General features: G+C 44.9%; 1 protein-coding gene across 7 annotated transcripts in view; it reads right to left on the bottom strand.

Annotated features, from left to right (window-relative positions):
• Positions 1-14885, bottom strand: part of phex (phosphate regulating endopeptidase homolog, X-linked) — a 128697-nt gene that overhangs the window by 100918 nt on the left and 12894 nt on the right. For 6 of the 7 annotated variants that reach the window (XR_011341709.1, XR_011341710.1, XM_069889514.1 and 3 more), the window contains exon 1: positions 5706-6097. The exons of the other annotated variant lie outside the window; for it this stretch is intronic. Coding sequence is in view for 4 of the 6 variants with exons in the window: in XM_069889514.1 (XP_069745615.1) it covers positions 5706-5829 (124 nt within the window). In the remaining 2 variants the exon portion in view is untranslated. Of the gene's footprint in view, positions 1-5705; positions 6098-14885 lie in introns of those variants that run through there. 7 annotated transcript variants of the gene reach the window in all.

Below are 14885 nucleotides of genomic sequence, written 5' to 3'. Positions count from 1 at the left end.
CTCTGCTTTCCATACAAACTGAACATCTATACATGGTTTGACAAGATCAGTGTGACGCTGAAGAAAGCTCCGTGTCCCTGTGATGTACGGCCCTCTACATTGTCAAAGCTGAGGTGAAGAGAATCCTATCCAAGGTGAACCAACGCAAGGCAGCGGGTCCAGATAACATACCTGGTTGGGTACACCGATGATGCTACAGCCTTGTCCCTTCACTCCATCCTGACCCACCTGGAGAACAACATCTCATATGCCAGGCTGCTGTTCATCGACTTCAGTTCAGCGTTTAATACAATAATTCCCCAGAGGCTGGTAGAGAAGCTGTACTCACTAGGACTCAATACCCATCTCTGTAACTGGATTCTGAAATTCCTAACAGAAAGATCACAGTCAGTCTGGGTCAGTGGTAGAATGTTGAGGCTCAGGGAACTGTGCTCAGACTGTTCCTATTCGTGCTATTGACCCATAACTGCAATGGCAGATCCGGATCCAACAGAGACATCAAGTTTGAAGATGACACATCAGTAGTTGGGCTCATCAGAAACAACGATGAGTCATACAACAGAGAAGAGGTGGAAAATATTGTGAAATGATCCAAGAATAACAACCTGAGCCTCATATAGACAAGATAAAGGACATGATTGTGGACTTCAGGACCAGGGACAACCACCATTACATATTAATAGCTCAATAGTGGAGAGAGTAGAGGGCACCAAGTTGACCTATCATGGGCACATATCTCCTCACTTGTCAAAAGGTGCAACAGCAACTGCATTTCCTGAGAAGACTGTCAACTTTCTAATGAGAGTTCTATCAAGAGTGTCCTTGCTGGCTCCATCACAGTCTGGTTCAGTTGCTGTAGAGCATTGGATCAGACATCAATCCACAGGACCTTAAGAGTGGTAGAGAGGATCACTGGAGTCTCCCTCCCCTCCATCGATATGATCTAACTGGATTATTGTCTGGTAAGGGCATTCAAAATTGTTGAAGACCCCTATAACCCGATGCACAGCATCTTTCAACTACTCTCATCGAGAAAGAGATACAGGAATATCAGAGCCAGAACCACCAGGCTGAGAAACAGATTCTTTCCACGGCCAGTGATGCAGCTGAACAACTGATAAACTGCTCTCAAAAAACCCTCTGAGACTCCACTATTAGTGTAACCATAATTATTTATTTTACACACTGCATACATATCGTTTGTCTGTATGGATATTTGCATGTTTTTGCATCGAAGACCGGAGAACACTGATAATAAACTTGAACTTAAACTTATAATGTTAGAGCTTTCGTTTGATCACAGAATAATGCATTCTGTCTCATTTTAGGAGAGGGTACAGAGATTTATTGGAATGCCGCTTGGTTGGAGAATAAGTCTTATGAGGAAAGGTTGAGAACAGAATTGTTAGAGGTGTATAAGATTATAAGATGCATAGATGTGGTGGACAGTCAACACCTGTTTCCCAGGGTGGCAATGGACAGTAACAGGTGACATCCATTTCAGGTGGTTGGAGGGACATTTGAAGGAGACGTCAGAGGTGGTGCAGGCTGATATAATAGGAGCATTTAAAAGACTCTTAGGTAGGTACATGGATGTAAGAAAACTAGAGAGCTATGGGGGAGGAAGAGTTATATTTAATTTTTAAATTTAGACATACAGCACATTAACAGGCCATTTTAGCCCACAAGTCCGTGCCGCCCATTAACCTACACCCCCGGTACGTTTTTGAACAGTGGGAAGAAACTGGAGCCCTGGGAGAAAACCCATGCAGACAAGGGGAGAATGTATAAACTCCTTACAGACAGTGCAGGATACGAACCTAGGTCTGGTCCCAATCGCTGGCGCTGTAAAGGCATTGTGCTAACCACTAAGTCAACCGTTGATTGTGGAGCATGTTTATAAGGGTCGACACAACATTGTGGGCTGAAGGGCCCATGCTGTACTGTTCTAAGTTCTAAACCTCATCAAAGGTACGTCGGAAGAATAGCAGGTGACTTTAATCTGTGTTTTAACAGATAAATAAAACTGGGAAGTGGAAGAGGAATTTGTGGAGCATGGAGGAATTGTTTTTTTAAGCATTCAGATTTATTGTCAGAGTACATACATGACAACACATACAACCCTGAGATTCCTTTTTCCTGCAGGCATGGCAGAATTATCACTAATTGGTAGTGCAAAAAATAAACTGTACACAGCATAAAACATGTAAACAAAACAAAGAACTTAAACAAATAATGAATGTAATCAAACTGACTGCAATACAGAGGGAACAAAAAGAAAATAAAGTGCACAAGTAAGAGTCCTTAAATGAGTCTCTGATTGAGTTTGCCATTGAGGAGTCTAATGGGGGAGGGGGAGCAGCTGTTCTTGAACCTGATGCGAGTCTTGTGGCACCGACACCTCTTTGCTGATGGCAGCAGCAAGAACAGAGCTTGTGCTGGGGTGGTATGGGTCTTTGATGATTGCTGCTGCCCTCCAATGGCAGTGTTCCCCGTAGATGTGCTCCATAGTGGGAATGGTTTTGCCTGTAATGCCCCTGGGCTGTGTCCACTACCTTTTGGATGGCTTTTGTAAGGTAAAACATCATGAGATGGGAATGTGTAAGGAGTTACCCTGTGCAGGGCTGTAACAAGATGTGAATGCATCCTTGTACTTACAAGATAAGAGAGACATTGATGGATTGAGAGGCAGGAAGCTAGCAGGGAAAGGATAGCAACAGTTTTAGTCATTGGACAAGTAATGATATGATGATGTTCTAAGCACGTATCCAAGGGTATAAAAAATCATCATTTTGCTGATAACGGCAGAATGCATTCTCCGACTAACATTGTTAGTTGCAAGTGTTACAATCCGGTAATAAAGAACAACAACTCAGTCTGGTGTTTGTCTCACTCATTCATGAACAAAGCAGACCTAACACTTTACACTCAAGGGTATTGGTTTTCCCAGATTTTCATGCAGCCGGTCAGCACACTTTCCACCACACCTCTAGAAATTTACCAAGGTTTCTGGTGCCGATGACTTGCAGATTTATATATTGTCATGTGTAGAGATTCGATTAATGAAAGATTTTGAGGTTAAGGATTGTCTTGGGAGTGGTGAGTATTTAGAATTCTGAATACTGTTTCAGGGCAAATACCCAGCGTCATCAAATAAAGGCATTTGCAATGGTGTGAAATGCGTCAATAATTTCAGGAATAGTCAGTTGGTGAATAATACAGATTTTTAAACAGCTGGTTCATAATATTCAGCAAAAATTTTTCCAAGAAAAAGATGATTGGTAAAAGGTCAATAAAAAGAGTAAGTGAAGTGACAAGGAGCAGTCTTAAACCCAAGAATAGGGAATTTTACAAGAACCAAGGGAGACAAATATTGAGAAAACTCGCAAATGCCAACAAAACTCAAGTCCCCAAAAGCAGAAGAGGATATTTAGGGTAAGCTTGAAGAGTAAAACTGGGAAATGAGAAAATGGCAGGTAAACTAAATCAGTACTAGTATTCACTAATCCCCATTGCCAACTCACTTTCCTGGCATCCCATGGATCTACCTCTTGGATCAGATTTCCATGTGGGACCCTATCAAAATCCTTACTGAAGCCCAAAGAAAATACACAATATAGCTGTTCAACCCTCGATGTTGTGCTGACCTATTTAAATCTACTCCACAATGAATTTTACCCTTCCTCCCTCATAGCCAAAACCATACATTTTTCTTACATCCATGTGCCTATCCAAGATTCTTTTCGATGTCCACATCATCAGGTCTGGGCTGACCCTGGATTTCTCACACCGATTCATCTGACTGATCCATTTATTTCTATTATTCAATTTAATGTTACATTTTAAATTTAGACATATGCATGGTAACAGGCCATTTTGGCCCCATGAGCCCATGCCACCCAATGAACCTGCAACCCTGGTACGTTTCGAACAGTGGGAGGAAACCAGAGCCCCGAGGGAAAACCCACGCAGACACAGGAAGAACATACCAACTCCTTACAGAAAGGGTGGGATTCGAACTCTGGTCCTCGTGCTGGTGCTGAAACAATGTCGCCCTAACCATCACGTCAACCATTAGCTGATGTTGGCAGCCCAAGGGTCAGAGGAATCCCAGGGATGCTAACGAAGGTTAATTAAATCATGAGGGGCAGAGATGAGGTAAGTAGTCATAGCCTTTTTCCCACAGTAGGAGAATCTAAAATGAGAGAGCACAAGTTGTAGGTGAGAGAACCAAGATTTAAAATGGACTTGTGGGGCATCTGTTCACACAGAGAGAGGTGTGTTTAGAATGAGCTGCCAGAGGAAGTGGTGGAAAGGGTAGTTACAATCTTTAACAGACATTTAGACAGGTACATGGATAAGAAAGGCTGAGAAAGATACGAGTGAAGTCTAGGCAAATGGGACTAGCTTGGTCGGCATGGACAAGATGGGCCAAAGGGGCTGTTTCCCTGCAAAATACTGTATGAAAGCATCAAATGCTGAGATGTGCAGCATTATGGTGGAAGTGGCAGAATGAACACTGTCCGAATTTGCAAGACCCAAGGGGGAAGGCACAAAGGTAAGATGTTTCAACATTCTTGACCATTTCTTATCCTCAAATTCCCATCCTGAAGTCAAGGGTGAGCATGTGATCATTCTGCTTCATCACAGAACCCAGCTCAATTGACAGGACAATTCTGAAACTTAGTTCCCTCTCTCTGCACCACCCCTCCTCCCCCCACCTCCCAGAGACCACCAGGGCATGCTCTCTGATCCAGAACTCAGCCGCTGGTTCTTTTCCAGGAAAGAGAGGAGCTAAGGGTGACAAGCAATGGCAGCAGCCTCTGAGCTCTATACCCAATGGTAGCAGTCCCCAAGGGTTACACCCAATTGCAGCTGCCCCCCCGATCGCTGCACCCAATGGCAGCAGCCCCCCAATCGCTGCACCAATTGGCAGCAGCCTTGAATGCTACCCCCAATGGCAGCAGCCCCCAAAGGCTATAACTAATGGCAGTACTCGAGAGCTATGACAAATGGCACCTTTGTGCTGGGAAAGTATCATAGGGTTCATTGTGCATGCTGTTACTAATGCACAACAAACAATTTCAGATTAAGGGGCATGGAGTTCACATTCATAATAATGTTATGTGCTGAAGACATGTCCTTGATTCACAGGTACTGCACGCACCTTAGCAATGAGAAGCATGCACACAGCTGGACCCTCGGAGCACTGAGGTGAACAGGAGTCATCTCAATTACACTGCTTGAGCAGTGTCCCCAAGGGAAAATATTCCTGCTCTCCGTCCCTACTTTGTTTCAAAATAAGGTCAGGTGGAAGACCTTCTGAAGCATCCACCGCATAATATTCCATTCAGTTTTTCACCCTATGCTAAGTTTGAATGTTATCAAGTGGGACATATCTTACAGTCTACTGACCCAAACAGTGAGATGAGACCAAAACATACTGTAGGATCTTGACTTGAAATCATTTCACAATGCAATCAGCTTCACACTTTCACAAAGTTCTCAGATCTCAAGTTTGAGTATTTCCTCCCAGCCCTCCCAGAAATGGCTCTAGGTCAAGCATTGATATAAAGTCATAAACATTGGAGAGTTCTACCTTTTGGCCACATTGCTGTTCTTAAGCAGGTGTGAAAATGACAACACAAATCTGAACCAGGTATGGGATAGTTAGATCTTGCATACGCAGCATACAGACCACTTACCAAGTGCTAGCACAACACTGACAGCCACAGCTGCAGCCACAGAAACAAAGAGGGCTACTTTCAAACGTCTGTTCCGACACCTTCCTGTCGTTGGCTTTGCATTCTGTAACACTTCCATCTGCATGATGTGCAATAGGTTCTCCACGTCCCTCTCCTACTCTGCAGAAAACTCTGGCCGTCAAAGTTTGAGCAAGGTTTCCTGCCTTAAGGGTAGAAGGGCAATGCACAGTCTATCCTCTAGCTCCGTAGAAAGAACTGTGCCTGTTCTCCCTCCCCTGCACGCTACTCGGAAGATTGTAGAGTCCAGTTTAAGTGCATCAAATGGCGGCTGAGATAGACAGAGAGATTTATTGTATTAGGCTACATCTGTCACACCAGGCACAGCAGTAATTCCTTAGACAGCTTGCAATGATCAAACTGAAGTAAGAGAGGTGTATACAAATGTCAGTGTTATGTAGGAGCTCCACCTCTTCGCATGCTGGCAAGTTGAGCAATTTGAAGAGTCATATGAATATGATACATCACACCAAAAATACACCATTTACTCTGCCGTGTCATGTCAACAAATTCAATTATTTACAAAAAGGCATTCTTTGAATTCTCCAACACCTGACCTTACATTTTGTAAAGTCTTTCCCTGATTTGGGAATCAAATTCAATGAACTAAATCTGAGAGTACAAGAATGTGTCAATGCATTCCCTGTCACTGGCATTCAGCGGATCAAAACCAAGGAATGCTGTCCTTATTGAATTACATGTTCGTTTTCCACTCAGCAAAAAAGTTCAGAAAGTACATCTGTCAAAGCTTGAATTGTTTAATTACAATTAGCACAGCATGAAAGTCTACAAAACACAAGGTTCAACAGAAGTGCCAGACATGAACATTCTCACAAGGGACAGATCCACCCGAGTCTGAAAAAGTTGCATTCTAATTATCCAAATATCGTCCAAAGCCTCAAAAAAATTCCCCCCTCCTTTCCTCAGTATACTCCCCTCTCCACCAATCCTTCACTGCTCACTAAACCCCCTCCCCCTCCTCACTACACTCTCCTCCCCACCAACCCACCACTCCTAATACCCCTCCCCTCCAACCCCTCACTAATACCCATCCCCAACTCCTCTCACTAATACCCCTCCGCAACTCCTCTCACTAATACCCCTCCGCAACTCCTCTCACTAGTATCCCTCCGCAACTCCTCACTCACTAATACCCCTTCCCAACTCCTCACTACCCTCCCCCTCCCCTCCAACCCCTCACTCCTCACTCATACCCATTCCCAACTCCTCACTCACTCATACCATTCCCCAATTCTTCACTACCCTCTCCTCCAACCCTCCACTCCTCACTAATAACCCTCCCCTCCAAACCCTCACTCCTCACATACCCCTCCCCAACTCCTCACTACCTTCCCCTCCCCTCCAACTGCCATTCCTCACTAATACCCCTCTGAAACTCCTCTCACTAATACCCCTCCCCAACTCTTCACTACCCTCCCCCCTCCCCTCCAACCACCACTCCTCACTAACACCCCTTCCCAACTCCTCACTACCCTCCTCATCCATCCAAACCCTAATACCCCTCCACTCCAATCCCTCACTCCACTCCCCACCAACACCCACTCCTCACTAATACTCCTCCCCAACTCATCACTACCCATTCTCTTCCAACCCCTCACTCCTAAAATACCTCTCCCCTCAAACCCCCACTCCTCACTAATACCCCTCCCCTCCAACCCCTCACTCCTCATTAATACAATCCCCACATCCCCACCCTTTCTCCTCCAATCCCTCTCCTCAAATAGCCCTCCCCTCCAATCCCAACTCCTCCCCACCCTTTCTCCTCCAACCCCTCAAATACCCCTCCCCTCCAATCCCCACCTTTTCTCCTCCAACTCTCATCTCAAATACCCCTCCCCTCAAACCCCCCACTCCTCCCTAATACCCCTCCCCTCCAACCCCTCACTCCTCACTAATACCCCTCCCTAACTCACTACCCTTTCCTCTCCAGCAACCCCTTACCCCTCACTAATTCCCCCTCCCAACTCCTCACTAAACTCCCCTCCCCACCAACCCAGCACTCCTTACTTCATTCCTGTCCCCACCAACCCCTCACTACACTCCCCTCCCCACCAAGTCGCCACTCCTCACTACACTTCCCACCCTCATTACACTCTCCTCAGCGATTCCTCCCTTCCTCCTCTCCAACTCTCTGATCCCTCTCCTACCCACTCCCTGTCACTCCCAATCCTGACCAAATGAGCTCTGCTTCACAATCACTCACATCCTTCACTACTCTCCTCGATCTGCCCCACCCCTCAATCCACCCCTCCTCCTCCCTCCTTTTCATTTCAAGTGTGATAAGGGAAAGAGCAGGGCCCAGTAGGGACTTCAGGGCAATTTGTGGGAAGCCAGAGGACATGGATGAGGTTTTAAATTAATACTTCTGTATGATGTTCTAGCTGGAAAATTGAGGCAGTTTGGGGGGGTGGGGAAAGTAAGGAAATTGTATGTCAAGAATTAAAAAATGAGATATTAGGTGTCTCAGTTGGTATAATGATTATAATGATTGACAAATACCCTGCCATGGTGGGGGGGGGGGGGGGGGAGGAGTGGTGAAAGGGATGAGGTGAGATTGCTATGGACTTGACAACTTTTTACATCATCACTCACCAAGAACAAGTTGATGAACATCAAATACAGTATCAGCATTCAAGGAAGGCAGGAGGGAGAAAGCAGGTAATTACTGGCATGTGAATCTCATGTCACATAGAAAGCAAATTACTCAGGGGGAAAAAATGGAGGGACAGCATTAATCTACCTTTGAAAAGGGAGGAGGAATTAATCAGAGCAACTGCATTGTGGATTTATTGGTGGGAGATTCAATTTGATTGAAATTTTCAGAAATAAAGGAAATTAATGAGGGCATGGTAGTTGATGCAGTGTAAGTGGACTTCAGTAAAGCCTTTCACATGGTCTCATATAGGAAACTGGTCTAAATTGTTTTGAGTTCATGGGATCTAAGGAACAATGGCAAATTGGATTCAAAATTGGCTTGATAATAGAAGGCTCAGGGGAATTTGTCCACCATAAGGAGAGTGCTGGGACCCTTCTGGTTTGTCATATACATTAACAATCTGTATACCAATACAGGAAGCATGCTGTGAAAGCTTGGTAGTGGTGTTGATTGTGAAGGGGATGGTCTTAATTTACAGGAAGATATTGGTCAGTTGGTAAAATGGATTGAGCAACAGCAGGGGGAATTTAATCCTGGTAAATGCAAGATGATGCACATTGGGAGGACTAATAAGGTCGAAATGTACAAAACGGATTGATAATAGTTAGTGAGGTGGCCACATCTAAGGCTTATGCTGCAAATAGTTAAGTGAACACTATGGAGAGTAGAAGAGCATACAGACAGTGGAGGGTCCATCCCTCTCAGTACAAGCATACCACTGAATACCATTGGGGAGATGACCTTTCAAGGGGCAGCAGCAGATGGTTAGTGGCATCACCACAGGCTTGGAAGCACAGCAGTGAAGGGTAGAATCAGTCAGACCTGTAGAGATAGGTGACTCCATAATTAGAGGAGCAGAAAGAAGATTCTGTGGCAACGAGAGAGACACTAGGTTGCTGAATTGCCACCCAGGAGCCAGGGTTAAAGGTGTCTCTCAGAACATTCATTCAGGAGGGGGATGAGCTAGAGATCGGCATCAATGCCATAGGTAGGAAACGTTCCCATGGAGTGAATTTAGAGTCTAGGAAGGAGACTAAAAAGGACTTGGAGAATAGCAATCACTAGATTACTCCCAGAGCCACATGCTAGTTAGATTAGAGAAACAAAGATAGGCCAGATAAATGCATGGCTGAAGCAGAGAGCAAGGATTCAGGTTCCTAGATCATCGGGATCTCTTCTGGGAAAGAGGTGACCTTGATTAGAGGGCCAGTTTACATCTGAACTGGATTCTTGGATCATTGGGATGTCTTCTGGGGATAAGGTGACCTGTATAAGAGGAACAGATTGCATTTGCACTGGAGGGGGACCAATATTCTAGATTACTAAGGAAATAAAGACATTAAACTGAAACCTCATGTGTACAAAGTTACCAAGAGTAGCAGGAAACTGGAAAACCATCAAAAGCAACAGTGAACCACTAAACAAGCAATAAACAAAGGGAAGATTAGATTACAAAATATAAAACCAGATAGTAAAAGTTTTTAAAATGACGAAGTAGAAAATGGTGACAAAGTGAACATAGGTCTCTTGAAAGATAAGAAGGGGAAATTAATTTTGGGTAATTCAAAAATGGCCAATGCTTTGAATTACTATTCCTTACATTTTTAAATGTAGACGTACCACATCGTAACAGGCCTTTCTGACCTACAAACCCGTGTCACCCAAACACACCAATTAATCTACAAACCTTGTATATTTTTTTGGAGGAGGGAGGAAAATTAAGCATCTGGACAAAACCCACACAGACACGTAGAGAACATGCAAACTGCTTACAGAGAGTGCTTCTCAATGGAAGACCAATCTAATGTCAGAGGAGAATGGAAGCGAAGACCTCAATACAATGACTAACAATAAACAGGTAATGCTGAGCAAACTAGTGGGTTTAAAGATAGATGTCCCCTGGTTCTGATGGAACGCATCCATCAGAAAGAAATGATAGAAGTTGCACTAGAGGCATTTATGATGATTTACAAAATTTCTCTGGACAAGTCATGGCAGATTGGAAGACAGCAAAACTTCATGCCACTGTTTAATAGTAACGCCTCAGTACAGTAGGTCAGTTAGTTTAACCTATGTTGTCAAGAAAATGCTTGAAACTATCATTAAGGAAGAAAAAAAAACAAGACATCTGAATAGAAATTGTTTCATCAGGCAGACAGCACGGATTCAGGAGGGAAGGTCATATCTGACATAGTTACTGGAGTTCTTTAAGAATATAATGAGTGCAATGGATAAGGGGTAATGATGAGTACTTGGATTTCCAAAATGCATTTGATAAGATGCCACATAAAAGATAAGAATGCATGGAATTGAGAGTACAGCATTAGCATAATAGAGGTTTGGTTAACCAATGGAAGGCAGCGAGTTGGGAGAATCGAGGGTTCCTCTGGCCTATAATTAGTGGTAAGCAGGAGTTGGTGCTGGTTCCACAACTAATCACAATATTCATCAATGATTTGAAAGAAGGAACCAGAGTGTAGCCTTCCTAAGTTTGCTGATGACATTAAATTGAGTGGAGAAATTGTTCAGAGGCTGCAGGGAGTCTGCAGAGACACCGGGGTCAGCCCAGCAGGTGTGCATCCAGTGTGTACCGGTATTCTCCTAGGAACACCCTAATTCGGGGCTGTGGATTGTTGGCCATCTCAGGCCAGGATGCCATTCCTGCTCACAATGCCATGGATTGCTTGGTGCACCACCTTGCCAAGGGGTGCTCCCTTTGTGGAGTCATTGGGAGACTCAGGACTGTTTGTGTGCCAATTTGTATGAAGGGGAAAAAGAAACCAGTTCCTGAAACACCTACCCAAGCAAGGATTATTAGAAGTGAGGTGGTTAAATGGTGAGGAGAGTGGAAGAACACCATAATTACTGAAACATTTTGAATAAATAGTCCATACAACCAGCTCTTGTGGCTGTTGTCGAGCAGGGGTTGGCGTAGGTGGAAGACCATGTGCCAGATCAATGTGCCAGAGCAGTGTTGCAGGAGCCACTGGCTGGTGTGATAGCGCTGTGTGCTTATTCATGCTATCGGCTCCCATTGTGCCAATCAGCATAGGCTGGAAGAGGAGTAATTTGAAGGGTAGTCTTTTCCTGTTGGTTGGGGGAAGGAGGCAAAATGGAGAGTGGGGTGGTTGGGAGAACTCACTCATGTCGGGTGAGGTGGTTGGTGTGGTAATATGATAAATTAGTCAGGAATCACCTCTGGTGGGGGAGGAGCAGAGGGGAGGCTCTTCTGGGTCAGTGTGGGTGGTACATTGCCCTTTCCAGAGAGCATACAAGTCTCTGTGAATCACCGGCAGGGTGGTGTTGCTGAACTTTGTTTCAGCCCTGCACTGCATGTGCTCTAATCCCTCCAGGAGAGTAATGGCTTTCCGGATGGTTTTCCTGGTCACTGGTCCCATGTGGGGAAAGACCATCCCTCTAAGGTCAGAGCGTGCTGTGGTAACTAAATAGTGCACCAAGGCACCAGTCACCTTCATGTTCTCAGGGAAGTGGTGCTCGCAGGCGCCCCTGTAGATAACTGTGAGTAGTACCGACTCTTTGACAACCCATGTCCCCTCACTAACAGTGTATAACTGCAGCTAGCAATGTAGGTCCCATTCTAGAAGGGTAAGGAGCCTGGTCTGCACTGCAGTCACCACCTGTTCCCATAATGCTGCCATCATTGACCCCTTATGGCAGTGCTCATAAGGTATTGTTAATAGTCTGTTGTTCAGTCTGCCTAGGGTGCTCACTTCCTGATGAGGCAGATATTGGGAGCCCCCTCATCCAACAGCCGTACCAGCCAAATGGCTAGGAGTTTGCGGTATTGGTCACCTAGTCTGGTTAGCTCCTTGGTAGAGTAGACCCAGGTCTCCATAATTTCAGTAACCCCCCCCCCCCCGCCATTTTGAGCTACATCTAGGAGGATCAGTGAGGTGCCCTGCGACCATATGGTCACTGGTCAGGCTGGCAAAGGCTTGAACACACAAGAGGGAGGATGTGTGCAGCAGGACTCAGTTTCCCCATGGTCATCTCCGACCATCCACATTTCCTTCCCCCATTGGCCAATGGCTCAGAGCGACTGCATCAAGCTGCCAGTCAGACTGGTGAGCTGCTTGCAGCTGTTGCATTTTAATCAGCTGGCAAGCTGCCTCTATACCTTTCATCTCTTAGTTAATTTCTTGCACTTGGGCAGTCTGTACTACCTCCTATAGTGCACAACAGCGATTCTGGAGGGATTCGATATCCCTATCTTTCTGGGCCTAATTCTCCTATAATTTCCCATTTCCATCTCAGGGTAGATGCCATAAGCCAAAGGCCTTCCCCCCACTCTCCTCAGTCTCAGGAAATTCCAACTTTTCAAGGAGGGATGCCGCATGGTGCCCAATCTTCTCCCCTCACAGTTCCAAACTGTCAGCCCAGTTTACTGGTCTTCTGTGGACCGCCAATAAACCTGCTAACCTACTAAACCCTGCACTATGATCAGTCCACCTGGGATTCTACTCTCGTGCCCTGAGGCTCCCTTACTTACTGTGGGGACCCTCCTACCAGTCCTGTTCATGAGAAAGTATGCCATAACACACAGGCATGATAGGAGACCCACACACATGCTGGTTTGTATCACTTCAAACATTGTGACCTCGGACGTGTACAGCTGAGACTCAAATCCTGTTCGCAGCACAAATTGTTGTGTAGGAAGAGTTCAGTGGGTTCAAAGAGCAACAAGTCTGGACACAGGCTAAACATAGGATCTTTATTGAAACACAAGGAAGGGGATTGTAACAGGAATAATACACTAAATATTCTCAATCACAGTATAATCAGTCACATCACACTTAACACTAGCAACTGCTTACACTCATACAAGCACAGTACAATCCAGTGACATCGAACTTAACACTAGTAACTGTGTAGAGACATATAACAACGAAGGATTACAATACCCTATCCGCTATTCCTTGTCTAACATAGGCACAGCTCCAATACTACCTACAGCATTAACATACAACAGCCCCAATCCCTATCTGGTGCATACCTTTCCAATGACTCCTCCAGCGCTGTCCAAGTTCACGACCTAAAGTGGCGCAGGGTTCATCTCAGGACCAAAGAGCAAAAGAGGTCACAAGACCCTCCATGATCCAGTTGGAAATCTGAAGAATTCTCTGTCCAAGGAAGCACTGGAGGTTCCTCATTAAATATATTTAAGAGAGTTAGATAGATTTTTGCTTAGTAGGGTTATGGGAAAAAAACAGATTGGTGGTGCTGAGTCCACAGACAGTTCAGCCATGATCTTTTGAATGGCAGAATACATTCAACAGGTTGGATCGCCTACTCCCACTCTTATTTGTAATGTTCTTATGAACGACGTTAGGGAGGAGGTAAAGGTCCTATTATTGGAAAGTAATACTACATTTAGAATGTAACATACATGAAATTCTTTGACTTTTGTCTCCGTAAGGCAGAGTCACCATTGTCCAGTGCCTCTCTCAGAAATCTACAGCACCTGGTATTCCAAGGCAGTCTCCCCTCCAAATACTGACCAGGCCTTAGCCTGCTTAACTTCTGAGATAAGACAATCTCATGTGTATTCAGGCTATTAGGCTTCTGGTAGAGTAGCCCCTGGTCCAGGGCTTGTGAAGTGCATCTTCGTACCTTGCAGCAAGCGAGGGAAGAAATCCAGAAGGCTGGGGAGTGGCTAATCAGCCATTTATTAAAGGCTGCAAGGACAAGCGAAGCTACTACAGGACAGTGAGTTTGGAAAATAGCTGGAAGGACAAGATCTACCATCAGTTCAGGGATTATTGGAGGTAGTCAGCATGGATTCATGCGTGGCAGATTGTGTTTCACGAATCTTATAAGTGTTTGAAGAAGGAACAATAAGGGTTAAGGACAGGGTAGTGGATTTTATACATGAGGACTTTAGCAAGACTTTTGACAAGGTCCCATAGGCAGGTTAGTCTAGAAGGTTAAATCACATGGAGTCCAAGGTGAGCTGGCACGTTGAATTTAAAGCAAGTTGAGAAGAAGGAGGCAGTGGGTAATAGTGGAAGAATATTTTTTTCTGGTTGGAGGCTTGTGTATGCTGCAGGGGTCAATACAGGGTCCAAACTTGTTTGTCATCTATATTAATGACTTGGATGGCAATTAATTTGATTAATAAATTTGCAGATGACAATGAAAGGAAAATTAGATCAGTTGGGAAGGTGTGATATGGAGAACAAGTTTGGAGCGTCCAAGAAGTGAAAAGTTTAACCACAAACAAGGATCTTTACTTATACGGGTTGGGGGAGGGGAGGAGGTCGCAACCGGGATCACATTCATACACGCAAACTGCACGCACTTCATGCGCATCAGACACAGCCAAACAACCAATATTCGCTACTCCCGACAGACTGTTACTAATTGTGGTTCTCACAAGTGCAAGGATGAAATAAACAGTAGCCGCCACCCCTCACTCACTAGCAGGT

This window comes from Narcine bancroftii, chromosome 7, assembly GCF_036971445.1.
Source record: "Narcine bancroftii isolate sNarBan1 chromosome 7, sNarBan1.hap1, whole genome shotgun sequence".
NCBI lineage: Eukaryota > Metazoa > Chordata > Chondrichthyes > Torpediniformes > Narcinidae > Narcine > Narcine bancroftii.
The sequence above is the reverse complement of the archived record's forward strand: the minus strand, read 5'-3'. Positions and strand labels throughout refer to the sequence as shown.